The 27,523-nt window shown below is 37.5% G+C and overlaps 1 protein-coding gene across 3 annotated transcripts in view; it reads left to right on the top strand.

Annotated features, from left to right (window-relative positions):
* LOC127638912 (USP6 N-terminal-like protein) overlaps positions 1-27,523 on the top strand; it is an 88,193-nt gene that overhangs the window by 46,567 nt on the left and 14,103 nt on the right. For all 3 annotated transcript variants that reach the window (XR_007969907.1, XM_052120667.1, XM_052120666.1), the window contains 8 exons: positions 3,738-3,811; positions 7,527-7,609; positions 10,306-10,345; positions 14,731-14,811; positions 18,614-18,721; positions 20,664-20,773; positions 24,891-24,939; positions 26,938-27,058. Coding sequence is in view for 2 of the 3 variants with exons in the window: in XM_052120667.1 (XP_051976627.1) it covers positions 3,738-3,811; positions 7,527-7,609; positions 10,306-10,345; positions 14,731-14,811; positions 18,614-18,721; positions 20,664-20,773; positions 24,891-24,939; positions 26,938-27,058 (666 nt within the window). In the remaining variant the exon portion in view is untranslated. The remainder of the gene's footprint in view (positions 1-3,737; positions 3,812-7,526; positions 7,610-10,305; positions 10,346-14,730; positions 14,812-18,613; positions 18,722-20,663; positions 20,774-24,890; positions 24,940-26,937; positions 27,059-27,523) is intronic.

Raw genomic sequence — 27,523 nt, 5'->3', positions numbered from 1 at the left:
CTTCTCGTCTTCTTATCTCGTCTTTTCTCATCTTGTTTCTTCTTGTCTTGTCTCATGTCTTCTCATCTTGTATCATCTCTTCTCGTCTTCTTATCTCGTCTTTTCTCATCTTGTTTCTTCTTGTCTTGTCTCATGTCTTCTCATCTTGTATCATCTCTTCTCGTCTTCTTATCTCGTCTTTTCTCATCTTGTTTCTTCTTGTCTTGTCTCATGTCTTCTCATCTTGTATCATCTCTTCTCGTCTTCTTATCTCGCCTTTTCTCATCTTGTTTCTTCTTGTCTTGTCTCATGTCTTCTCATCTTGTATCATCTCTTCTCGTCTTCTTATCTCGCCTTTTCTCATCTTGTTTCTTCTTGTCTTGTCTCATGTCTTCTCATCTTGTATCATCTCTTCTCGTCTTCTTATCTTGTCTTTTCTCATCTTGTTTCTTCTTGTCTTGTCTCATGTCTTCTCATCTTGTATCATCTCTTCTCGTCTTCTTATCTTGTCTTTTCTCATCTTGTTTCTTCTTGTCTTGTCTCATGTCTTCTCATCTTGTATCATCTCTTCTCGTCTTCTTATCTCGTCTTTTCTCATCTTGTTTCTTCTTGTCTTGTCTCATGTCTTCTCATCTTGTATCATCTCTTCTCGTCTTCTTATCTCGTCTTTTCTCATCTTGTTTCTTCTTGTCTTGTCTCATGTCTTCTCATCTTGTATCATCTCTTCTCGTCTTCTTATCTCGCCTTTTCTCATCTTGTTTCTTCTTGTCTTGTCTCATGTCTTCTCATCTTGTATCATCTCTTCTCGTCTTCTTATCTTGCCTTTTCTCATCTTGTTTCTTCTTGTCTTGTCTCATGTCTTCTCATCTTGTATCATCTCTTCTCGTCTTCTTATCTTGTCTTTTCTCATCTTGTTTCTTCTTGTCTTGTCTCATGTCTTCTCATCTTGTATCATCTCTTCTCGTCTTCTTATCTTGTCTTTTCTCATCTTGTTTCTTCTTGTCTTGTCTCATGTCTTCTCATCTTGTATCATCTCTTCTGGTCTTGTTTTTTTTTTTTTTTCCTTGTTTCATGTTTTTATCTCTAATCTTGTGTCTTCTCATCTATTTTCTTCTGTTTTGTCTTGTGTCTTATCTTTTCTTTAGTTCTTGTCTTGCATCATCTCAACATCTAGTTTCTTCTGTTGTCTCATCTTATCTAGTCTCTACTCGTCTATATTCATGTTGTCTCTTCTCATCTGGTTTCTTCTCACCTTCATCTTGTCCCATGTCTTCTCGTATCATCTCTTCTGGTCTTTTTTTTTTCTTATGTTTCATGTCTTTTCTCTTATAATCTGGTCTCTTCTTATCTAGTTTATTCTCGATTCATGTGTTCTCATATCATCTCTTCTGGTCTATTTTCTTTTGTCTCATGTCATCTTTGATTTTAATCTTGTCTCTTCTCACATAGTTTCTTCTGTCTTGCCTCATGTCTTCTCGTCTCTTTTGTTGTTGCCTCGCATCATCTCAACGTCTTGTTTCTTCTCGTCTCACGTTGTCTCTTCTCGTCTTGTCCTCTCTTTTTATCTTGTCAATTATCATCTCTTGTCGTCTAGTTTGTTCTCTTGTCTTATTGTCTCTTCTAATCTTGTTTCTTCTCATCTAGTTTGTTGTTGTTTTGTCCCGTGTCTTTTAGTTCCATATCATCTCTTTTGTTTATTGTCGGTTTGTCTTGTGTCTTCTCTTCTCTTCTTGTCTCATGCCATCTTTTGTTTTATAGACTAGTCTAGCTGTCTTCTCCTCTGAGTTTCTTTTATATGCCAGACATGCATCTGTTAAGGAAACTCACTCACTCCATCCTTCTATAACAATTCCATTGGCTTTAAAAGCCTATTCATCCAGCATGGGTAATCTAGTTGGCTTTGACCCAGGGGCACACTGAAAGCTGGATGTGTGTGTGTGTGTGTGTGTGTGTGTGTGTGTGTGTGTGTGTGTGTGTGTGTTGCCTGTGTAATAGGGAATAAAGCCAAACAGGAAATGGCAGAGTTAACCAAATTCATGGAGAGGAAATGATTATCCACACCATATGAATGACTGTCATTTCATTGGCCAGTTTCGTGTGAAAAATCAACATGTTTCTGCACTAGCAGCAGGGCACAATCAAAATACAGAAAGCCCAAACTCAGCATCCCAGACCAGACAGTTTCCGTGTGTGTGTGTGTGTGTGTGTGTGTGTGTGTGTGTGTGTGTGTGTGTGTGTGTGTATGTGTACACCCTAGCTAGACATCAATAAAAGTTAGGCTGATATCCAGTAGGTTTGGCTATTGCAGACTAAAGAAGCGTTCACATTGTCAGCAATTTTGTCACTGGATGCGACAGGAGACCATTCATTTTCATTGAGAGCCGGCGACACGAGCGACCACTGGCGACAGGATATGTGTGCAAGGAAAGACGGAGGAGTTGTTGTCATCGAATTCACTATTCTTATCGATTTCACTTTTATTAATTTGTCTGTAACCACATACTGTACATGAATAAAATAAAACAATGATACATGCACAGTTTCCAAATTGATTGCTTTGATGTAGTTTGATTGATACATTGAAAGATCATCTATTAATATAATTGACCATTGCTGCAGTTTATAACACTTTCCTCTCCAGAATGCTAAATTTTTGCAGGATGATTTACTAGATATTGTCAACATTGTGAGTGAGTTTAATTCATACATTAGTAGATTGTTTGTCTTGATCATGATGCACTGAGCCAGAGATTATTGAGACGGGCCACTTCTATTAAAATGAATGGGAGAAATTGGAACGCTCGGCTCAACCAATGAGCTTTAAGCGCCCAGCGGTAAATTGATGTAGAAAGGAAGTCCCAACTTACAGTTTAAAGAGCCAATCACTTTTAGATACAGACATCACCTGCCAATCAACTCTAGAATGCACATGTGCATTAGCTATACAAGCCAGGATCATTTCCTTTTTTAGCGTAATATGAGGTAAAGAATCACAATTTTATGATTCCAGTATTATCAGATTGTATTGCTGATTTGAAATATGTTCTTTGATCATAATCTTCACCAACAGTTTTTGAGATTTCTCCATTAAAGTAGAGATGAGCTGCACTAACATGACTGGAAATAACCTCGCAAGAGGGTTCTAAAGATGGCCGACAGTGGACTGACTTGCTAGAAATACTTTGATTAAGCTCAGCTGTAGGCTGTTGTCACTTCACTCTCTGGTGTCTGTGCATGTACCGTGTGCAAGTTACCAGTTTGTTTATTCTGGTGAATTGCCCCATAGACAACTTCTGTAAGTGTGTAACTATAAATGTGGGACAAAGATAAATTATATTTCTTTGGTAATCGACAGCATGTCACAAATACTGTTAGAGCTTAACATTTATTAAACCCGGAACGTTCTTTAAAGGCAGACCTATGTTGTTTGCTTTAGATGTGAATGACGCAGTGTGCCCTTGAGAAGCACGTACTTGCTCAGTCCTATTTGAAAAGCCACTTGTTGCTATGCCCCATCCATTAGCAAAGAGTGAGTGTGTGTGTGTGTGTGTGTGTGTGTGTGTGTGTGTGTGTGTGTGTGTGTGTGTGTGTGTGTGTGTGTGTGTGTTTAAATGACTCAAAGTGCAAAGACGAACATCATCATTTCTCTTAATGTCTCTAGGGCAGGCTTATTAGAGCGATGATTCACATATTAGACTTGTATTATTTACTCATATTAGAAAATTATGGTTAATATCTCTTTCTCTCTCTCTCTTCAGCATCTGACTCAGTGCAGGATGCTGCTGTGAAGTTGGAACAGGAGCGAGCTGAAATACTCGCCAAATATGACAAGGTGAGAGAAAACAGCTGCCATTCACTCCAGCCAAATACCCTCCTTTCCACAGAACTGACAACATACACAAAACCCAAGAAATGCAGGTTTAGAGGTGCTAATCCTCATCCCAGCCGCTTCACACTCGACTGCCATTTTAAAAACTATCGGTTGATTAATCGGTTATCAGCAGGTACTCCCTACTTGGTTATCAGTATCGGTAAAATCCACTATCAGTCGATCTCTACTCAGGAGGATATGTACTATATATTTAATAATTTTAGCAGAGGTGCTTAATTGGGGATTAATTGGCTTTTCAGAGTAGGTTTAAGTGTGCTGACAGATTGCTGTGCTTAGCATACTAACAGTCTGACAGTAACAGTAAATGTTAGACTGTCAGCATTGTAAAACTCTCTAAAAAGCTGTGTCTCAAAATATATCCCCTTTAAAGCACTGCCGTTAAAGGGATAGCTCACCTAAAAATGAAAATTCTCTCATCATTTTCTCACCCTCCTGCCATCTCAGATTTGTTTGACTTTCTGTCTTCTGCTGAACACAATTACAGATTTTTATAAGAATATTTCAGCTCTATAGTTCCACACAATAGTGGGCAGAACTTTGAAGGTCCAAAAAGGACATAAAGGCAGTATAAAATGAATCCAGATGATTCAATGTCTTCAAAAGCTATATGATATGTGTGGGTAAGAAGCAGATCAATATTTGAGTCTTTTTGTTACTGCAAAGCTACACTTTCACATTTAGCCACCTACTGGTCGGCTGGCCAAAGGTGAAGATTTATAGTAAAAAAGGACTTGAATGTGTTTCTGTTTCTCAACCACACCTATCATATCACTTCTGAAGATGTGGATTTGACCACTGGATTATTCCTTATGTGGGAATGCCTGTTTACAGTAGGCCATGAAATAAACAAGACTTATGTGATTAACTATAGTTATTACACTGTTCAAATCGGTTCAAAAATTTAAGTGCACTATGTGGAAATTTTTATTGCATTTATATTAGAAATTATATTATGCTAATAATAATTTGAGTAAAAAGTTTAGTTAAAAAAATACTGGTATTTTTTACATCCACCTTTTTACTGAAGATGGCATAAACAGCTCCATAATTTGTGTAAAAACTAATGAATCCATCTATGTAATCCAGCAACACTACTGTATATAATTAAGACGGTGGGGATCATACCTGAGGCTGCTGCCAAAACTGATTTTTACACTGAAAGTTGGCAAAAAGTTCTAAATCCATTATGTAGTTGCACTGGGGCAGAACAGCAAGATGTTACTTAGTTACGGTATTCTGCGAATGTCAGATTAAATGAAAAGTTTTCCTATCCTGTTTCTTACCAAATGGAATTACATTTCTCAGAGGACACCCAACAGTAGGTCATTTTCAGTAGGAGAAAAGCAAAGTCACGTTGGATTTAGACGGAATTTAAATCACAAAGTACAAATGTGAAACACAAATTTGCCAAACCTCCTCTGGAAAAACGAGTGCCATCCAAATAGAGCTATATGTGCATGTAGTGATTGATGGAAGGATGGAGGGAGGATAAGAAGAGAGAAAACAGTGGTGGAGGGGTGTGTCCTTGGTGTGTGTAGCAGGCAGAAATATTGCCCACCGCCATGTGTGTCACTGCGACATGCTACTTGATTATCATATCTTACTGTAGATTTATGCGTGTGACATCAAGGAGAGAGAGAGAGAGAGAGAGAGAGAGAGAGTGAGAGAGTGTGTGTGTGTGCGCACACCCTTGGCATGGTTCCTCACTGTAACACTTCATTCTTCACACTTTTATGCAATATATTTATTCTCTCTCTCTCTCTCTCACTCTCTTTTTATCTTTCCTACTCTCCTGTCAGTTACTTCCTCCATTTCTTTCCTCATCTTCCTCTCTTCCTAGAACTGTTAAGACCTTCATATTTTCTTTAGATTTATTATTATTAGATTTACATTTGCCTCCATTTCTATGTCATAGCAGCAAAGTGCATATATTGTGTATTGCATACATAAATAGTTGGATATGGTGCAGTAGGTTGATGTCCTGTTGGGATCAAGTGATTTGTCAGTGGGTAAATTGCTTTACCTTTCTTTTTTTTTTTGACATTTCTAAGTGATGTATTCAATGCATAAATGTAAAATTGTGCCATTAATCAAATTATATTCTGTCCAAATGTGTGAATTATGCAGGGTTTTGAGGGTAGGGCTGGTATGATACAGATTTCCAGATTGGACTCTAGTTCAGATTCACAAGCACTTGATTCAATTTGATTTCGATGCAATTTGATTCAGTTCACATTCAAATGGTATTCTTCATTTATAATGTCCATTTTGATTCTTCCATACATGTGAAAGAAATTATCTCACAATAAAATATACAGGGAACCTTCTATCTTGGTACAGTGTGAAGAAAATTAGTTTTTATAAATATGCAATATACTATAAGTGTATGTATGTTATGCATGTGTGTGTGTGTGTGTGTACAACAGTTAGTTCCGGACCTCGAATATGATTGGACGAGAGACGTTCCATCAGCACTCGGACGCTTCACTGTGTGTGTATCACTCCGCTTGTGTTCATGCTGTTCTAAACTAAAGTGTAAGAGCCGTGCAGATCTGTTAAGAGCTGCTGTGTGTCTCTACATTTAATATTGTGACATTACATATTTTAGCCAGCAGGCAGAGGCAAAATAATTAGCGTTCTCATAAAAATTTAATAAGATGCAGTTTACGGTCGTTGTGCTGTCACGAAAATAGAGCCCTGCATGTTCAAAGGACTCCGCTTGTGCCATGTAGAGTTTCCTGACTGATCTTTGAAATAAAGTCATTAATTATTGATTTACATATCACAAGTCTGTGGCAATTAAATATTGTTTAAATAGTCTCTAATATATCGTTAACTGTACAAGGGGCTCCAAAAGGCATTTCTTTGTTACATAACACAAAAAATACTTGCCGTTAGATAATCCCCCATAAGTCATTGTATAACTCACGCTAATCCAAAGGACGCTGTATCCTCTCTCATTTTTTCTCTATCTGTCTTGCAAGCCACAGAGAAATGTGTGTATCTTTTCTGTGGAAATTCAGTTGTTATTCACTAGAATAGGCTGATGCATATCAGTATGGTGAGCATTCTGCCCATATGTTTCTCTCCTTTCATAAACGCATGCAAGGCCAACCTGTCTCTACCCCAGATGTCTCTCTCGATATGTGCTGTGTCTCTCTCACTCTGTCCACAAGCTGCCCACACTTCCATTACCTGCCTTAAATATATATAAAGTTAACAGTTCTGCCTTGTGGTTCGTGAACTCAAGCCTTCAAATCCACACACACCCATATACACATTAAAACTGTCTGGACCAGAGGTTACCCTAGAAAAAATATTTATTCGTCACTTTGACGGACTGACTTGTAAAATGTCCGTCATGGTCTATTTTGATCTATCATACTTGTTTTAGTTTTAGAAGTACTATATTCAGGGGTGTAGCTTCCATTATAACGGCATACACATGACAGTGGATAGGCTTAATGATAGTTTTGACTCCCCAAGCGCAAGTCTGGTGAAACCAAGGAATTCTTGGGTGAAATTGTTTGAAAGCATTTTAAATTTTCCATCAGTCTTTCAAAAAATCAGTAAACGATGGAGAACATTCAGTTAATGGAACCCCTGGTCAGGACTCTGATCCACATTCACTGTTGTGTATTCATTGTGCTTTCAGGGTAAAGAAGGTGCCAAGGTGGAGCCATGGGAGGAGGCCAATTATGATCTGTATAAAGTGGTGGACCGCTTCGGCTTCCTGCAGTAAGAGACTTCAAATACTGTAAAAACCCAGCAGAGAACTCAAAGAATCTGATCGGCCCACTTTACAGCTCTTATCTTGATGTCTGTCTGCTCCTCTTGCGCTATTCTGTTTTCTCTTTTCTCGTCCTGGCAAGGAGGTTTGTGGCTGACCCAGGCCCCTTAAACAGCACTGTAGAATGGGATATTTATAGGGAACCACATGTGGCTGGCAGATCAGGAACCTATAATTATCGTTTTAAAGAGATTGAAAGAAAAAGATACAAGACCAAAAAGGAAAGATAGAAAATTAGACAAGGATAGATGGATAGAGAAGCGTTTGGGCACTGGAGACACAAGTTTGTTAGGTTTATCATGCAGAATCTTTGCGCATTCATCCAGTATGCAGATCTCCAATTGCGAAATTGTACGGGCCTTCGTTGCTGGATTGTGTGCTTCATAATGTGCCACACATTCTCAATTGGAGAAAGGTCAGGACTGCAGGCAGGCCAATCTAACACCCACACTCTCTCCTGAAACAGCCATGCACTTGTAATTCGGGCAGTATGTGGTTTGGCGTTGTCTTGCTGGAAAATGCAGGGATGTCCCTGGAACAGATGGCATCTAGATGGCAGTATAGATTGCTCCAAAATTATTACGTATATTTCTGCGTTAATAATGGTGCTCTCACAAATGTACAATTTACCCATGCCATGGGCTCTGAAACACCTTCATACTGTGACAGACACCGGCTTTTGGACCTGATGATGGTAACGGCTTGTGTGCTTCCTTTTTTCTCTTTGGTCCGGAGAACACGATGGCTGTTTATTTGTTTTAAAAAAACTATATTAAATGTGGAGTCGTCGGAGCAGAAAACATGATTCTGCTGTTCTACTTTCCATCTCAGATGAGTCAGAGCCCAGAGAAGTCGGCGGTGCTTCTGGACAGTGTTGATGTATAGCTTCTCCTTTGCATAGTAAAGGATTAACTTACATGGGGTGCAGCAGCAAATGGCATTGACCGACAAAGTTTTCCCGAAGAATTCCCTAGCCCATGTCATGATATCCATTACAGACGAATGACTGGTTTTAAGACAGTGATGTCTCAGGGACCTGAGAACACGTGCATTCAGAAGTGGTTTTCCAACAGGACAATGCCAAACCATACACTGATCTGATTATAAATGTAATGGTCTCTGTCTTAAAAGCCATCATTCGCTTGTAATGGATTGTAACAAGTTCAAAGAATGAGGAAAAGAGAGATGGTGAATCTATCTCAAAGGTAAATGTATTAATAACAAAACACGTTCGCTTGAACGTGCAACGGTATAGCTTCAGGTTCTTTTACGGAAACAGCACGTAGCTTGTCAGCTGGGTTCTCTCTCTCTGACACAATAATGTCTGGCCCCCTTTTTATTTCCCCCATCTCTCACTGTGAACATAGAAACAGCAATTACCAGCAATTCATCTCAGGTGAAACCCCTTACCGCTTCCTCTCTCCCCAGACAAATGCTCGACCAGGCCCTAGCCTCCACATGGCATGGGCTAGAAAAAACTTGTCAGTCAACACCATTCGCTGCTGCATACACAGATGCAAGTTAAGGCTTAACTACTTAAAGGAGAAGCCATAAATCAACACTGTCCAGAAGTGCCGCCAACTTCTCTGAGCTCGGCTGTTGTGTTCTCTGGGTCAAAGAGGGAAAAGAACCATCCAAGCTGTTATCAATAGAACATTTTCAATAAGATTAGACTACAACCCAAATTTGAAAAAGTTGGGACAGTTAAGAGTGTAACATCACAATTTCTTCTAATAACACTTATTAAGCATTTGGGCATTGAAGATACAGGTTTGTTTTAAGTTTAGCAAGTGGAATTTCCCGCCATTCATCCATTATGCAGGTCTTCAGTTGCGCAATTGTACGGGGCCTTCGTTACCATATTTTGTGCTTCATAAATCTCCACAGATTCTCAATTGAAGACATGTTAGGCGATTCTAGCACCCATTAGTAACAAGGATTTAAATTAAGCTATTTATGTATGCTCTCCTAGGTTATCTCATATCCCAGATCAGATCTGAAATGGCAGCCTTGGAAACAGTCATTTCCTGTTTGTGTAGCTGACAACAGGAGCAAAGATCTCGCACTTTGAACAGTTTGAGGGGTGGGGGTCATAAGAGTGTACTTCCTGTGAAACAAAGTAATTCCCTTTTTCAGAAGTACATACAAACTGTTTGAAGGAATTTAGATTTGATGTCAGTAACATAACCAGTTTTTGTCTTACGGTTACACTTTGTTTCCCTCCTTGTGCAGCCATGAAGTTATCTGAAAAGTGGCCAGACATTAGTGGCTAAAATGACATCTAGACATATTTAAAACATATTTTTGAAACACAGATGTCTAATTGTCAGTTGTAGCCAAAGGGAAACACTTTGTTGACATTGTGACCATTTCAAACTCAACTTTTGAATGTGTGTCGGTTTACTGTTGGGACAAAATCCTTGCTAGAAGCTTGCTAAATCTCCCTATGTGGATGTGTAGGGAAGCACTTAATTGGAAGCACTGTTTACTTTTTTGTAAAAATGCTAACATTTTTCTTTTAGGGTTTTGGTTAGTCTAAAGTAATTATAAAAGACTTATTTAGATTATGTAAATGTGAATGTGTGTATGTGTACACTCATTTGTGTTCCTTCTTGTAACCCTGGCTATGTATTGTCTCTTTCAGAGAGAATGAACTTCCACAATGTGACGTAGCGGAGGAGAAGGTGAGACTATTCCTGTGTTTGTAGCACCAGGACGGTGTTAAACTGTCAAAACTCTGATGTGAAAACATGTCCATAGTGTTTTATCTGGAATATAATTGTGCAAAGGACATATTATTGCTGTTAACAACTATTTTGTTAGCCTTTTATAATCTCTCATGCTTGTCTTTTCATTGAGGACATTGTTTTATTCAGCTGACACTTTTTAAAAGATTTTTAACAAAGTCTGTTGTGAATCAGTTTTAGAATTTTTACTTTATATAGATTTTTAAATACTGTGGGGGGAATTCGCTAAGAACGAATTGCTCTCTGTAAATGTGCCCTTTATTAGCACACGCTCTCTAGCGCCCCATTCACTAAAGGAATTGTGCAGATCAGGCAACAGTGGCCACAAAATCTATTCTGAACGCAATGTGCAAGCGCAATTCTGATCTTGGGGCCGATTCTGAGGGCTATACACCGCAGCTGACCACCGTGATATGACACATTCTGCCGAGACTGAACGGCATTAATCCACTATTGTGATCCAGACAGACATATCATCTCTTTAACCCTGTAAAGCCTGACATATGAAAGAATTGTCTGAAAATTCTAATTTTTTGACATTAAACTCTTTTTAGTACCATTAGACAAAATATAAAAAGAAATCGTAAAAAAAAAAAAAACATTGCATGTTTTTAATAAAAAATACATAAACAAATAAATAAATTATGTATGCATCATATTTGGTACATTAGACTTAAAAGGTCCATATCTTCCTGAGGCCCAGCAATTACTTTTTGTATAGGAAATGTTTATTTTTAATAATTTCTTAGCCCATACATGCTACAGTGGTAAATTGAGAGTTCCCTGTGCTTTTCAGAGATACCAAATATTTGAGAGTTTGGCCATGACAACTTCCTCTCCTTGGTCTATAAATATCGACTGAAAATTATCACAGTTAAATTCAGCACATCAAATATGAATAAAAAAAATTAATAATTTCAATAAACAATTTTTATCTTATGTATTTTATGCACCAAACACAATATTGACATTTATAAATGAGAAATTTAAAAAAAAAAAAATTTGCTGGGTCTCAGGAACTTATGGTAAAATTATATTATAATAGCTTGTAATGTAAAATAATGAGATCTTTATAATGACAGGCAGGCTGCAGATATGAAAATACACAGAAATATTTGTTCACACTGTAAATATATCTTAATTCAGCACTGATTGCACCCTCTAAACTGGATTGCAGGTGGTTAGTGAATAAAACACAGGTATTGGTGCAACAGTTTAGCTAATTCCCCCCCTGTGCCATTTTTATATTTTAACATGTTTTAATTGTTTTGTTTTTTTGTTTTGTTTTTTGCCATGAAAATAGCTTTAGAAGCTGGTATGCAATTAAATTGTTAATTAAATTCACGTTTGCCTTCACAAGTTGTGAATGACAGAAAAAACAGGAATGAATAAACAGCTTGAAAATAAGCTTAGATACCTCTCACCTCCAAAGATTTCATTAGAGTTTAGGAATGTACAGTGGCCACACTTAAAGGTGCTGCAAGTGATGTTAGCTGTTCTAGAATTCCACGAAACGTAGTCATTAAATTAGACACGCCCCCTCTTTCCAAAGAGATGCACACAGATGCACTTGGATGCCATTATAATCAGAGATGGAATAGGAGAGCATCTCAATTTCACAGGTAAGAAAATTACATATGCAATTTGAGGTCAGCAAACTTTACAATTAAACTGACCTTATACAGGTACTTGGACACTCAAAAGCAATGATAGAATTCTCACACGACAAATGGACAAGTCTCAAACTGACACGCTCCGCTTCCTTTTGCCCATTTATTTGGCTGTCCTTTGACCTGCACAGAATGATTGACAGGCAGAAAGTGCTTTGAAGACTTCTAAATGGCTTAAAGAATCTGACCACGGTCTGCAGTCATTGTTAGCTGTTTGGAGCCTAGCGCTGTCACAGAATCAAGAGTGACTTTGATAGTATCTATTTCAGTGATATCTGACAGGTAATAGGGATGTTTTCTGCATTTACATTTATATTTACATTTATTCATTTGGCAGATGCTTTTATCCAAAGCGACTTACAAAAGAGGAGAACATAAGAGAATCATCTTAAGGAGACAGTGGTACGAAAAGTGCCATTTTACAAAGTTTTACTAGCATCAGAATAGCATTCAAAACAGATTTAAGTGCAACATGACAGGTTAAGTGGTCTTGGAAAATATGTGTTTTTAGCCATTTTTTTAAGACAGAGAGAGGGTCTGCTTCACGGATTGAGTTGGGAAGGTCATTCCACCAACGTGGTATGATGAAGCCGAAAGTCCGGAAAAGTGTTTTGGTGCCTCTTTGTGTTTGTACAACAAGGCGACGTTCCTTAGCCGACCGCTGGCTTCTGGCAGGAGTGTAGTTCTGCATAAATTATTTTAGGTATGCTGGAGCAGACCCAGTGACTGTTTTGTATGCCAGCATCAGAGCCTTGAATTTAATACGTGCATCAACCGGCAGCCAGTGGAGAGAGACAAAGAGTGGTGTAACATGCGCTCTTTTTGGTTCATTAAAGACCAGACGTGCTGCTGCATTCTGGATCATTTGCAGAGATCTAATTGCACATGCAGGAAGGCCTGCAATGAGAGATTTACAGTAGTCCAGTCTAGTTATGACAAGTGACTGAACAAGCAGTTGTGTGGCATGTTCAGAGAGGAAAGGTCTTATCTTCCTGATATTGTAGAGTGTAAATCTACATGATCTTGCAGTCATTGAGATGTGGTCTGTGAAATTTAGCTTGTTATTGATGGTTACCCCAAGATTTCTGACCGTTTTGGAAGGCGACACTGTAGTTGAACCCAGCTGCACGGTGATGTTGTGTTCAACAGCAGGGTTGGCTGGAAAGTCAAGGAGTTCGGTCTTGGCTGGGTTGAGTTGAAGGTGGTGTTCCTTCATCCAGGCCGAGATGTCTGCCAGACAGGCAGCGATTCAAGCAGTCACTGTGGTGTCGTTGGGCTGTAAAGACAAGTAGAGTTGCATGTCATCAGCGTAGCAGTGGTAAGAGAAACCATGTGACTGAATGATGGGTCCCAGTGATGTTGTGTATATATAGAAGAGAAGTGGCCCAAGCACTGATCCCTGAGGTACCCCAGTAAGTAACTGATGTGGCTTGGATTCCTCACCTCTCCAGGCAATCTTGAAGGACCTATCTGAGAGATAGGAGTTCAACCAGTCAAGCACAGTTCCTCTGATGCCCAGAGTAGAGAGGGTGGAGAGAAGGATCTGATGGTTGACTGTGTCAAAGGATGTAGAAAGGTCCAGCAGAATCAGAACGGATGATCTGGATTCAGCTTTGGAGGAGTGTCCACATTTGAAGCCTGACTGATTGTCATCCAGCAGCTTGTTCTGTGAGAGATAGGCAGAGATCTGATTGAAAACTGCCCTTTCAAGTGTTTTTGCCATGAATGGGATGAGAGAGACTGGTCTGTAGTGTTCTATCTCTGTGGGGTTAAGTGCAAGTTTTTTCTGCAGTGGGGCTACTCGAGCCTGCTTAAATGTAGTGGGAAAAGTGCCTGTAAGTAGATATGTGTTAATTATGTGTGTAAGTGCGGGTAGGATGGACGGAGAGATGGCCTGGAGAAGGTGTGATAGAATGGGGTCAAGGGAGCAGGTGGTGGGGTGGTTGGAGAGGAGGAGTTTAGAGACCTCAGTGTCAGTCAAGAGCCAGGTGTTTGACAGGGTGTGGTTGCTGATGGTTGTAACCTTATTTGTAAATAATGTGGCAAAGATATCTGCTGTCAGTGATGTGTCAGGTGGTGGAGGAGGAGAACAGAGATTTAATAAAAATAAATCACTTGCAGCACATTTAAAATGTATGAATTTCTTTCTTTTTTTTTGGCAACAAAATAACAAATCAAGTGCCATTTCTTTTCAAGCATAACCTATCTTAAAAAGACTTAATGTGTTAATCTCCACCTGGCATTACTCTGCTAGGACACCTGTGTGAATTTGACAGGAATGGACTTCATACGTCCACTAAAAATCACCTATACACCAGCTGATTAAAAGTCAATACAAATCATTACAAAGCTTGCTCAGAAAAGTGAAGGTAGATTAAAATTGCAGCTTAAAAGGCCATTATCTGCTCCTGTTGAAGGAAAATGAGAGAAGATATTTAAAATGTCTCTGGTGTTTGTATCTGGGTGACCACAAATATTTTAATAAGGTTTTTAATCTTAAACAGCATAAACAGTTTGTAGTACAAGCAAACTTTTAGACCTCAAAAGCCATTTAAGTACATTTAGTGTTGATTTAAAGGCACAGATTAAACAATGCTGTGATTTTGGAACTTTTTTTATTGAATGTATTCTGTTTGTAATTCATGTGCTTAGCAAAAGCATCTGGAATTGGAGAGAACGACAAAATGGCTGAAAATGCTGAAAAGCTGGGAGAAATACAAGAACAGCGACAAGGTGGGTGTGTTCTATATAAATTAACTTTAAATCTCTCGGTCCTGTGTTTTGGGCATCGTTAACCCACTCTCCACACAAAACCCCTGTCCTGCATTAAGTGCTTAAAATCTGTAAATATATATATTTACAAACTAACTGTTGTATATAACTAACTGTTGTATATATATATATATATATATATATATATATATATATATATATATACACAACAGTTAGTTCTGGTCCTTGAATCTGATTGGACGAGAGATGTTCCATCAGCACTGATGGTTGGACTCCATCAGCACTCGTACGCTTCACTGTGTATGTATCACTCCGCTTGTGTTCATGACTTTCTAAACTAAAGTGTAAGAGCAGTGCATATCTGTTAAGAGTTACTGTGTATGTGTCTTTTTACATGTATTTTTACTACACTACTAATGCTAGGAAATAGCTTTAAATGAACAACATCAGCATTACGGCTCATCACAGCTGAGAGAAACAACAGACTGACTGATTACACAACTCAAGGCAAGTCTGGCACCAACAATCATCCATGCGATTATATAGCAGCCAATCGTGTGGCAGCAGTGCAGTACATGAAATGATGCAATACGGGTCAGTGGCTTCAGTTAGTGTTCACATCAACCATCAGAATGGGGAAAAATGTGATCTCAGTGATTTGGATCATGGCATGATTGTTGGTGCCAGATGGGCTGGTTTGAGTATTTCTGTAACTGCTGATCTCCTGAGATTTTTACACACAACAGTCTCTAGAATTTACTCAGAATGTTGCCAAAGATAAAAAATAATCCAGTGAGGGGCAGTTCTGTGGATGGAAATGTCTTGTTGATGAGAGACGTCAACAGAGAATGGTCAGACTGACTCGAACTGACAGAGTTTAACTCAGATAACAGCTCTGAACAATTAGGGTGAGAAGAATAGAATCTAAGAATGCTATGCTGAGATGCGGGTTGGCACTGTTTTGGTGGCACGAGGGGGACCAACACAATATTAGGCTGATCTGTGTCAAATGTTTTGAAACACTTACTAATTTATTGGCTGCTTTTCCTTATTATTTGGTCCAAATCAAAAATTTTATAAAATCTTAGTTTTGTAATAAAATAAATTTATATGGTGGTGCAAATATTTTTGACTACAAAATTAATTTCAAACATTTAAGCATACGCCTTAAGATCAAAAGATTTTTAAAATCGTGAGTAACATTTCAGTCAAGTGTTTCAAAACATTTGGCCTGTAGTGTATATATGCAGTGTATGCTGTATGTCCGTCTGTCCATGTTTGTTAATATCTTAATGCAGTGGTCTGTATGTTAAATTGTATTTCAGCTCACAAACATTGCTGGCTGCAGCTGAGAAATCTTAATGATGCCGGAGTTAGAGCGTGACAGTTGTGCAGTTCATTACTGTGTGGAACTAATAGAGAGAGGAGAGTAAATTGTGTACAGTGTGTCGCACTCAAGGGTGCAATCATCCAATTTGTACTTGACTATTTTGGAACATGAAAGCACACCCATACCATCACAAAATAATAATAATTTCAAATCAGTATTTTTGTCTTATTGTCTCTATGAATTTCTTATTGAAAATATGTCATCAGTCTCTTTAAGGAATTAAGGAATATTTTATTCTTCCATGTTGTTTAGTTGCATCAAACCTGGTTTAAACAGACCTTGAAGAGAATATTCCAGGTTCAATACCATTTAAGCTCAATCGACAGCTTTTGTGGCATAATATTGGTTACCACAAAAATTTGAGGTGACTATTGCTACTATAGCTAATCTATATAGCTGCGCTATAGCTTTATAATATAGTATTGTTCAGCACATGTGTGTTGAGTTCAGATTTTTCCATACACAGCTCACAAACACACATTCACTTCTCAGACATCTTGTATAAAGTGTTTGTTTTTTTTGTCTCACAGATGGAGTCTACCAACATATTTGCAATTACAAAACCAATATTGCATCAACATATAAATCACACACAAATAAACACTCAGACACCTGCCGATTTGTAATGTCTTGTTTCGTTCAAACAAGCAAACACTCTTAATCGTCTCGTTTCACTGTGATGGGCGAGATTAGACAGAATCACACACCCACTCCTTCGCTGTGTGGTTGTGGGATATGTGCTGCCGTCAGTTAGTAATCACCTCAAGAGCTCTCCCAAAGATTATTAATATCATCTTTATCATTATCGTGAATGAGCTACTCAGCAGCCATCAATTTCACACATACACAGTCTCAGATGGGCCCTGAGGGGGAAAAAGATGTTCAGGAATTCACTTAGCTGCAGTAATGTGGACAGATGTAAAGAGAAAACGGAAGAGTGTTCATTCCTCTCATTTACCTCTCCCCCCCTCCACAGTCGTACATCACTCTCTCAGTTTCAGTGCAGTGAGTTTTATTGTAGCGTAGAGACGATTCACTCCGGCCATTAGCTTTTGTGGGTTCAGCATTTTGCTTTTGAGCACTTAATCTGCCCTCTGATGGGAGTTTAATCTTCACTGACTGCACAATTACCTGTGAGACACACTCACTCCTACTGCTGTTATGTCTATGTAACAAGGTTCGTAGCTCTTCAACAGAGGAGGAAGCGGGAGATGGCGAAATCCAACCAAGAGATTTTTAATTCAACAAAATAAAACATAAAAGTGCTTTTCAGCATAACCAAAACATAAATGCACGCATACAAACACTGCTGCGTGCCTCACTCTCTCACCCTCTGGTATCCCTGGCTGATCCTTATCTCTCTCTCTCTCCCGCTCATTGGGGCAACTCGGAGCCAGCCGTGCACCCTCACGGCCTGGCCAGGCCCTCCTCCTCGTCACATACCCCCAACGGCCAATTCAGGCTGGGGAATCAACCGGCCTGACCTACTCCCCCACCTTCCTGGAGGGGAGGAGTTGCCCCTTCGACCATTCCGCTGCCGATTGGTCTTCCCCGCATCCTGGGAACCGGAGAAGGAGAAGGGGAGGGAGAGGGGAGAGAGAAATAGAGCGGGAGAGCCTGAGAGAGAGAGAGAGGAAAAAGAAAAACACTCTGGTTCTCTCCTGGAGGACGGCAGCGGGCTCCTCCGCCCATGGCCGCCGCTGGCCAAATTGATGCCCTACGCAGAGGTTCGCGTGATATGAGCACAAAGCGATCATCTGTGTTCCGCAACTGCTGTCGGGTCCTTGAATAGAATATAACGTGCGAGTAAGGGCAGCTGGTGGACTTTCTAGTGCCCTCCTAGAGAAAGATGGTGCCCCCCTAGGTAGTTGGTGCCCTACGCAGACTGCATAGTCTGCTTATAGGGAGCGCCGGTACTGCCTCTACCTCCAGGCAGATGGCAGCGGCGAGGAATCCATGACAGCGTATCCTTCCTCCTTCCCTGGATTCGGCACCAATGTAACCAGGTTCATAGCTCTTCAACAAAGGAGGTTGCGGGAGACAGCAAAATCCAACCAAAAGACTTTTAAATTCAACAGAACACAACATAGAAGTGCTTTTCATCATAACCGAAACATAAACGTGCACACACAAACACTGCTGCGTGCCTCTCTCTCCCTCTGGCGTCCCCGGCTGCTCCTTATCTCTCTTTCCCGCTGATTGGGGCAACTCAGTGCCAGGCGTGCACCCTCACGGCCCGGCCACACCTTATATCTCAACAAAGATATAAAGCGTACTGTATGTGTGAACTCTTAACTTCCTCTCAATTGAAAAAAAAAAAAAAAAAGACTTCTGCACCTTTCTGACATAAGACCGATTAATAGATTTGAACAAAAAACACACTTACATGAGATTTTTTTGTCTTGTGTGTAGCTGTTAAGAAGGATCTATAAGGGAATTCCACTGCAGCTCAGAGGTCAGGTTTGGTGCCTGCTTCTCGACATCCCCAAAATTAAGGAGGAGAAGAAGGATTTCTATGAGGTAAACACACACACACTTAGTTGATACAGCTTATTCAAGACTTTCTTAAGAGCTACTGTAGTTTTGATTTGACAGAAGTGTAAAATAGGCAAGCACAAATTCTATGCTTAAGGATGACTTCCTGAAATAACCAGTTCCTGAGATTTTGAATGTACCACTTATGTGGTTTGACACACACACACACAGCATAGGGAAATATCAGATCAGTCTGACTGGACAGAAAACACAACTTGCAGTCCATTTTACACTTTAAGTACATTGTATCAAATGCTTCATTTTGTAATGTAGGTGTAAAATAATTAAAGAAGCCTAAAATAAAATGGGACCATAAAAAAACTTATGTAAATAAAGTTTTACAATGTAAATAAAATAAGACTTTCAGACATTATTAAAGTTGAAGTTTGTAATGTAATGTAATTCCAAAAATATCTGCTATTGGTTGGCAAACATATTGATTTAGTATTCAATAGTATAGTATACTAAATAGTGTATTATCTATCTTTCTATATAAATTAGAGGTAGACCAATATATCAGTTTTACCGATTAATCTGTGCCGATAGTCGCTTTTTGGAACTATCATTATCAAAAAAAAAACGATGCCGATGGTTGCCGATAGTTTACATTTTTTTCTCCCATTATTTTGTAATTGCAAAATAAGAGTCCCCAGTGTATATCGGACTTGTTTGTACTTAAAGTTCCCTTGTTATGCTCCACGTTTTCTTTTTTGTATTATTATTGGGATTTTGTTTGAGCAATAAACCGCATCTCATATTTTCATTTTTTTACTCTTGTCTGTGCCCGTCATAGTGAGAAAAGAATAAAAATTTTATTATTTTATTTATTATTAGAATAAGAATTCTTTTGGACATTCTATGAATGTTTTTTTTTAAAGCTATCGCCAGATTAATCGGTTATCAGCCTTTCCCATCACCCTGAAAAATCCTCTATCGGTCGACCTCTAATATAGAGTATGTAAACATATTCAGGGATGCAAACACCTCACCTTTTGGCTCAAGTTACCTTTTTTAAAGCTAATTTGCCCATATTGTTTGAAAAAAAATAAAAAATACTTTGACTTATAAAAAACAACTTGAAATGGATAATTTAAAGGGATAGTTCACCCAAAAATGAACATTCTCTCATTATTTACTCACCCTCTTAATGTTCCAGGTGTACATGACTTTCTTTACCAGAACTTAAAAATTAAAATAGAAAAATATCTTAGCTCAGTAGGTCCATAAAATGCAAGTGAATGGAGATTTCTCTTTTGAAGCTCCAAAAATCACAGACAGTCAGCATAAAAGTCATCAGTATGACTCCAGCAGTTAAATTAATGTCATCTAAAGCGATACGGTCACTTTTGGTGTGAAAAATTATCAATATTTAACTACTGTGTAGCTATCATTAAATGCTTCCGTTAAGCTTCATTTGAGGGTGGAGTCCAAGCGGTCTCTCATGTGATGTATTCGCATTGCCATGATACTGACGTAATCTCACGTTCTCCTCTCGGTTGAGACATCCAGGATAAGCACACAAATGCACTATTGTGTGTAAAGAAACAGATCAATACAGATCTAAACCAAAAACCAATTAAGCTTCTGTACATCATTCTTCCTTCTCACTTGTAAACAGCACTGCTCTTCTGTCTGATTTAGAGTTTAAAAAAGTACTTAAATATTTATCTTTTTAGCTCCTAAAGTGATCGTGTCACTTTAAAATACTTTAATTTAACCGCTGGAGTCGTATCAATGACGTTTATGCTGACTCTCTATGGAGCTTCATTCACTTGCATTTTAAGGACCTACTGAGCTAAGATATTTTTCTATATTTCTTAAGTGTTTAAGCTTAAACACTTAGTAAGTATTCCATTGATTTAATAAATCGTCAGCTTTAATAAACATTATCCGTGGTGAATATTGAGTGTGTAATCTTTCTCTCTAGAAACTGAAGGTCAGAGCGAAGAGTTTGTCTCCTGATATTCGTCAGATTGATCTGGATGTGAATCGTACATACAGAGATCACATCATGTTCATGCACCGCTATGATGTCAAGTGAGTGTATTACATTTTATTACTGCATCAGATATGCATCATTGATCTGTTTTGTGCTTTACCCCACTGTTGCTAATTGAACTTCATACAAATTAGTTGGATCTTTTGTTTTGTATTGACCATTTATCATTTCAACATAACTGTCAAGGAAGAAAATCTCATTGCTGCAGGTAAAATAATAGGACTGTTTAGCAGTTTTTAATGACATTTTTCTTAAAAGAATGTTCTGGGTTCGATACAAGGTAAGCTTGTACATGGAAAATAATTTTGATTTGTCCCTTTGTTTATTAATACAAACATAAATGTTATTTACAGTAAAACACTGGACGTCTATGGGGCAAGGTATTGCACTGGGAACATTAATTTAAATGTAAACGGTATACAGGTTAACACAAGACTAGTGTGATTAATTCCAACCTTGTCTGCGCATAATTATATCCAATCTTTCAACTCGTCATAACCATGTAAATTCTGTAAACCCAGTAACTTTCACGTGATACACACAAGCATACCAGAAAGGGATGTGATGTTACTACCCATAAAGAACTGTTTGGAGCAAACTCCTTCCACAGGAATTACGTGAGTGTTTTGTATGTGTTTACAAATTGAGGGATGACTCAAAATAATAAATGAATTATTTTTTATAAATTTTTGGTTATGTTTATTGTTTGCATGTGGACAATTAATTCAGTTATCAAAAAAATTTCAGAGAATTATAAAAATTTTGGGGGTGCACAGATAGGGTTAGGTTATAAATGTATGGGCCTATAAAATAACCAATAATTCACAACTCATACCAACAACCGGTAATTTAACTTTTGGTGTTTTAACTCTTAAACTGGACCTGCTAGCTAATTAAACACTATTGGTAGGATAATAATAATATTTTGGTTTCCCCAATTACTATCCAATAATATAATTTAATATAATTTATAATTCACAGCTCATTATGTTAGATACCGATAATTTATAATTCACAGCTCATTATGGCAGATACCAATAATTTATAATTCACAGCTCATTATGTTAGATACCGATAATTTATAATTCACAGCTCATTATGGCAGATACCAATAATTTATAATTCACAGCTCATTATGTTAGATACCGATAATTTATAATTCACAGCTCATTATGTTAGATACCGATAATTTATAATTCACAGCTCATTATGGCAGATACCGATAATTTATAATTCACAGCTCATTATGTTAGATACCGATAATTTATAATTCACAGCTCATTATGGCAGATACCGATAATTTATAATTCACAGCTCATTATGGTAGATACCGATAATTTATAATTCACAGCTCATTATGGCAGATACCGATAATTTATAATTCACAGCTCATTATGTTAGATACCGATAATTTATAATTCACAGCTCATTATGGCAGATACCGATAATTTATAATTCACAGCTCATTATGTTAGATACCGATAATTTATAATTCACAGCTCATTATGTTAGATACCGATAATTTATAATTCACAGCTCATTATGTTAGATACCGATAATTTATAATTCACAGCTCATTATGTTAGATACCGATAATTTATAATTCACAGCTCATTATGTTAGATACCGATAATTTATAATTCACAGCTCATTATGTTAGATACCGATAATTTATAATTCACAGCTCATTATGGCAGATACCGATAATTTATAATTCACAGCTCATTATGTTAGATACCGATAATTTATAATTCACAGCTCATTATGTTAGATACCGATAATTTATAATTCACAGCTCATTATGGCAGATACCGATAATTTATAATTCACAGCTCATTATGGCAGATACCGATAATTTATAATTCACAGCTCATTATGGCAGATACCGATAATTTATAATTCACAGCTCATTATGTTAGATACCGATAATTTATAATTCACAGCTCATTATGTTAGATACCGATAATTTATAATTCACAGCTCATTATGTTAGATACCGATAATTTATAATTCACAGCTCATTATGTTAGATACCGATAATTTATAATTCACAGCTCATTATGTTAGATACCTATAAATTATAATTCACAGCTCATTATGTTAGATACCGATAAATTATGATTCACAGCTTATTATGTTAGATACCGATAATTTATAATTCACAGCTCATTATGGCAGATACCGATAATTTATAATTCACAGCTCATTATGGCAGATAACTTATAATTCACAGCTCATTATGGCAGATACCGATAATTTATAATTCACAGCTCATTATGTTAGATACCGATAATTTATAATTCACAGCTCATTATGGCAGATAACTTATAATTCACAGCTCATTATGTTAGATACCGATAAATTATGATTCACAGCTTATTATGTTAGATACCGATAATTTATAATTCACAGCTCATTATGGCAGATACCGATAACTTATCATTCACAGCTCATTATGGCAGATAACTTATAATTTACAGCTCATTATGGCAGATAACTTATAATTCACAGCTCATTATGGCAGATAATTTATAATTCACAGCTCATTATGGCAGATTATTTATAATTCACAGCTCATTATGGCAGATAACTTATCATTCACAGCTCATTATGGCAGATAACTTATCATTCACAGCTCATTATGGCAGATAACTTCTAATTCACAGCTCATTATGGCAGATAACTTATAATTCACAGCTCATTATGGCAGATAATTTATCATTCACAGCTCATTATGGCAGATAACTTATAATTCACAGCTCATTATGGCAGATAACTTATAATTCACAGCTCATTATGGCAGATAACTTATAATTCACAGCTCATTATGGCAGATAACTTATAATTCACAGCTCATTATGGCAGATAACTTATCATTCACAGCTCATTATGGCAGATAACTTATCATTCACAGCTCATTATGGCAGATAACTTATCATTCACAGCTCATTATGGCAGATAACTTATCATTCACAGCTCATTATGGCAGATAACTTATCATTCACAGCTCATTATGGCAGATAACTTCTAATTCACAGCTCATTATGGCAGATAACTTCTAATTCACAGCTCATTATGGCAGATAATTTATAATTCACAGCTCATTATGGCAGATAACTTATCATTCACAGCTCATTATGGCAGATAACTTATAATTCACAGCTCATTATGGCAGATAACTTATAATTCACAGGTCATTATGGCAGATAACTTATAATTCACAGGTCATTGTGGCCAATACCAATAACTGATAATTGTACTTTTTTAACCCTTTATCCTAGAGCTAGAACCTAGAGCTAATATCGAATTAATCACTCTACCTGCACAAAAATTATATTTCGATTTTTCCAGATATTGGCCAATAATATATCGGCCACCGATATATCATGTACCCCCAAAAGATTTACTTGATGTGAATAGTGCAAAAAAAAAAATTGTAAATACTTTATTCTGGGAGTTTAATTTAAAGTGACAATTATGTAAACACACACTTCAGATTCAGAACTGCAAGTCAAGGAAAACAAAATTTGAAAAAAAAAAAAAAAAGAGAATACCAGTCAAACCGTATAAATACCTTGGTAAGATAAATAAATGAGCCTTTATTTTTGCGTTGTGTAGTAACTCAAATCGGACATGGTTTGAGCAGGCCTTTTGACTGTATTACACTACTGATGGTGACTCTCCATGTGAATCTTTTACCGAGCTCTTTTAGTGTAGGGCTTTAATCTGTCTCTTTGTAACAGGACCCTTGAGTGTAAAATATATTTTTTTAACTCCTCTTCTGTGACGCTTTCATTTATCACAGCCATAAAACTGCTGCACTGTACCGACATGTGAATTGAAAACGTTGAGAAAGCAATGGAGCGAGAGATGCCCACACCCCTCCATTCTCTTCTAGTTATTAGAGTATTGGATTGTGACAGGGCTAAAGTGCTCCTATTGACAGATGTGACATTTACCTGTGGAGATGTGAAAGAGTCAAATTATTCTCACAGTGTGGTCTTATACATCCAGGAGACAGAAAAACAAGAAAAGACAAAAAGGAGAAGGGCAGAGCACAGGGAGAAATGTGCTAAAACAAAATGATCCTTGACATATATAATAGAAATGCAGAATGGAGGACTTGTTCATGATTGTTTGTGTGCTGTGTTGCAGACAGCAGGATCTGTTTCATGTGCTCACGGCATACTCTGTTTATAACACGGTGAGTCAAAAATACCCACAACTATTTTATTTTTTCTTAATATTGATCCTATAATAAAACTTCTACAGCAAAATGATTAAGATACAGTTTGATTTCAGGATGTTGTTAGACTAAATTGTGTCCCCAGTAACAATGGAGATTTCCCACTGGACGTCCTTTGAAGTCTACACTTGCATTTAGATTTATTCGACTTGTAGTGGTATACACATTTTATTGGACTTGTGTTCTGAGTGTCCTCATGACAAAGCACAATATGACTCCAGATTCAATCATGAAACAAATGACACAATCACAGCCAATCAAAACAGCTACGTGGAGCGGGATTTTGGACCAATGAGATTTCACAGTGGGTGGAGCTATAAAGACAGTAAAATGCATTTGTACTAAAGACAAATAGAGCCATTAACCCAATTTCACAATGTGAATAAGTGATTTTGGGCCCTATTTTAAGAGTGCTATGTCTTAAGCACAGCTCTGTGTGATCCGTCATATGCACAAAGTCAGTGGGCATGGCCATAAAGTTTTTTATATTTTCATACAAGTATGGGCTAAGTCTAAGCACAAGTGGGTTGGCGAAATCACGCAGAAAGCGCTAATGGGCTGGTTCAAGTGTAATTTAATTCTGAGGTTCTTCTCCTGTTGATAAACTTTCTGCATCCTCTTATACAGTATATTTCATTTTCTGTCAAGCAATGTCGATATAAATAAAGACAGCTCATTCATAATAATTTAGTAGTGTTAAATGGACTGTGTGCAATCCATTCCCTGCTCTATGTATCGTCATCTGTGCTGCTCCGGACCGAGAGGTATGAGTCATATTATGTTCTCTATCGGCCTCTCTGGGACTGTTGGCTCTCGTCTCCTTTATTATTATTATAGGCCTATTTTATTATTATTATGAATCTGCTGATACACAGACTTGGCTAGTGTTTAAAGTGATTAATTGCTCTTTGATACAGTATCTGTGGGTGGAATCGCCAAACTGCAAATGCAGGAACTGATTTTAACATATGCTTAAAACCGGTACCGTCTCTTTAAGAAAATTGACAGTTCCGTAAAGAGCATCTGTAGATGAACTGTTAACGAGAGTGGACTCGAATGGCTTAACTCATCCATGCTATGCGTGATTAGAATGATTTGTTGTTGTTTTTGAACAACTAACTGTAAAGAACAGAAAGCGTATTAAAAGCGACATTATTCAATGATACATGGGTTGCGTGGATCTCATATTTGGACACGCATTACTCTAATAATTTAATTTTATGCAATGTTCAACTGGGGTTTCAAAAATAAGTCAGTGAAGCAGCTTTGCACTCCTTGTTCATTCACAAAAATGTATTAGTAAAAACATTTGAAGGATATTTCAAATAATTAATCATTTATATAATGCTTTTTATTAAGCTACTATGTATCGATTTAAATGAAATATAAATATAAAGTGCATATCAATGAAAATGATTGAATTTCATTCTCCCTAGTGTCTATTTAATGAAAAACGAATCGTTTTTAAATAGATGTTTATTTAATGTCTTTAAAATATTGAATCTACTTGGCTACAATGGTTGTTTGGATGAAATGATGGGTCCTCTGATTAAAAAAACAAAAAAAGTTTGAGCCATTTTAGAGCAAATGCACAATTATCGAGATATATATGAAATATTGTCAATAGGCTGAAATAAATTGAGATATAATTTAAGAAATATCGGCCAGCCCTATGTCCTACTGAGATTTGACGTGCTTCTCAAACGTCTTGGCGCAATTACCTTTCTCAAGATAATTCACTTGATTTGCATACACCGGCAGACAGCGCAAACACTCCCACCCATGCCCACTTGCACTGGCACGAAAAGTGCACTTAGAATTAGCACTCTCACAAAAGTTGGATAAGTGATAGCCCCCGGTTGTTGCACTGCACCTTGCACGGTCACCAAAATAGAGGTCTTTATGTCATTTTATAAAATGCTGAATATTAAATATTCTCTCTCATTGTGTCTGTAGGAGGTGGGCTATTGTCAGGGCATGAGTCAGATCACTGCTCTGTTGCTTATCTATATGAATGAGGAAGATGCTTTTTGGGCGCTGGTCAAACTGCTGTCTGGACAGAGATATGCCATGCATGGTACAATCACACACACACACACACACACACACACTCTCAATCACACACACAACTCTAATGGACCCTTTTTACAGACTTCACAGAATTCCACTGCTTAAATCTAGCAAACTTTATATATTAAAATGTTTTCTATTAATTAATATACATTTATTTGACAATTTTTTGTTTATCTAGCATTTATATATATGTATATAGTTATACACTGATCAGCCACAACATTACAGCCACCAGCCTAATATTTTGTAGCCCCCCCTCGTGTTGCCATAACAGCACCAACACAGAATAGCATTCTTCTCACCACAATTGTACAGAGTGGTAATCTGAGTTACCGTAGACTTTGTCAGATCAAACCAATCAGGTCATTCTCTGTTGACCTCTCTCATCAACAAGGGATTTCCATTCACAGAACTGACGCTCACTGGATGTTTTTTGTTTTTGGCACCATTCAGAGTAAATTCTACAGAC

Source organism: Xyrauchen texanus, chromosome 47, assembly GCF_025860055.1.
Source record: "Xyrauchen texanus isolate HMW12.3.18 chromosome 47, RBS_HiC_50CHRs, whole genome shotgun sequence".
Taxonomy (NCBI): Eukaryota; Metazoa; Chordata; class Actinopteri; order Cypriniformes; family Catostomidae; genus Xyrauchen; species Xyrauchen texanus.
The sequence above is the reverse complement of the archived record's forward strand: the minus strand, read 5'-3'. Positions and strand labels throughout refer to the sequence as shown.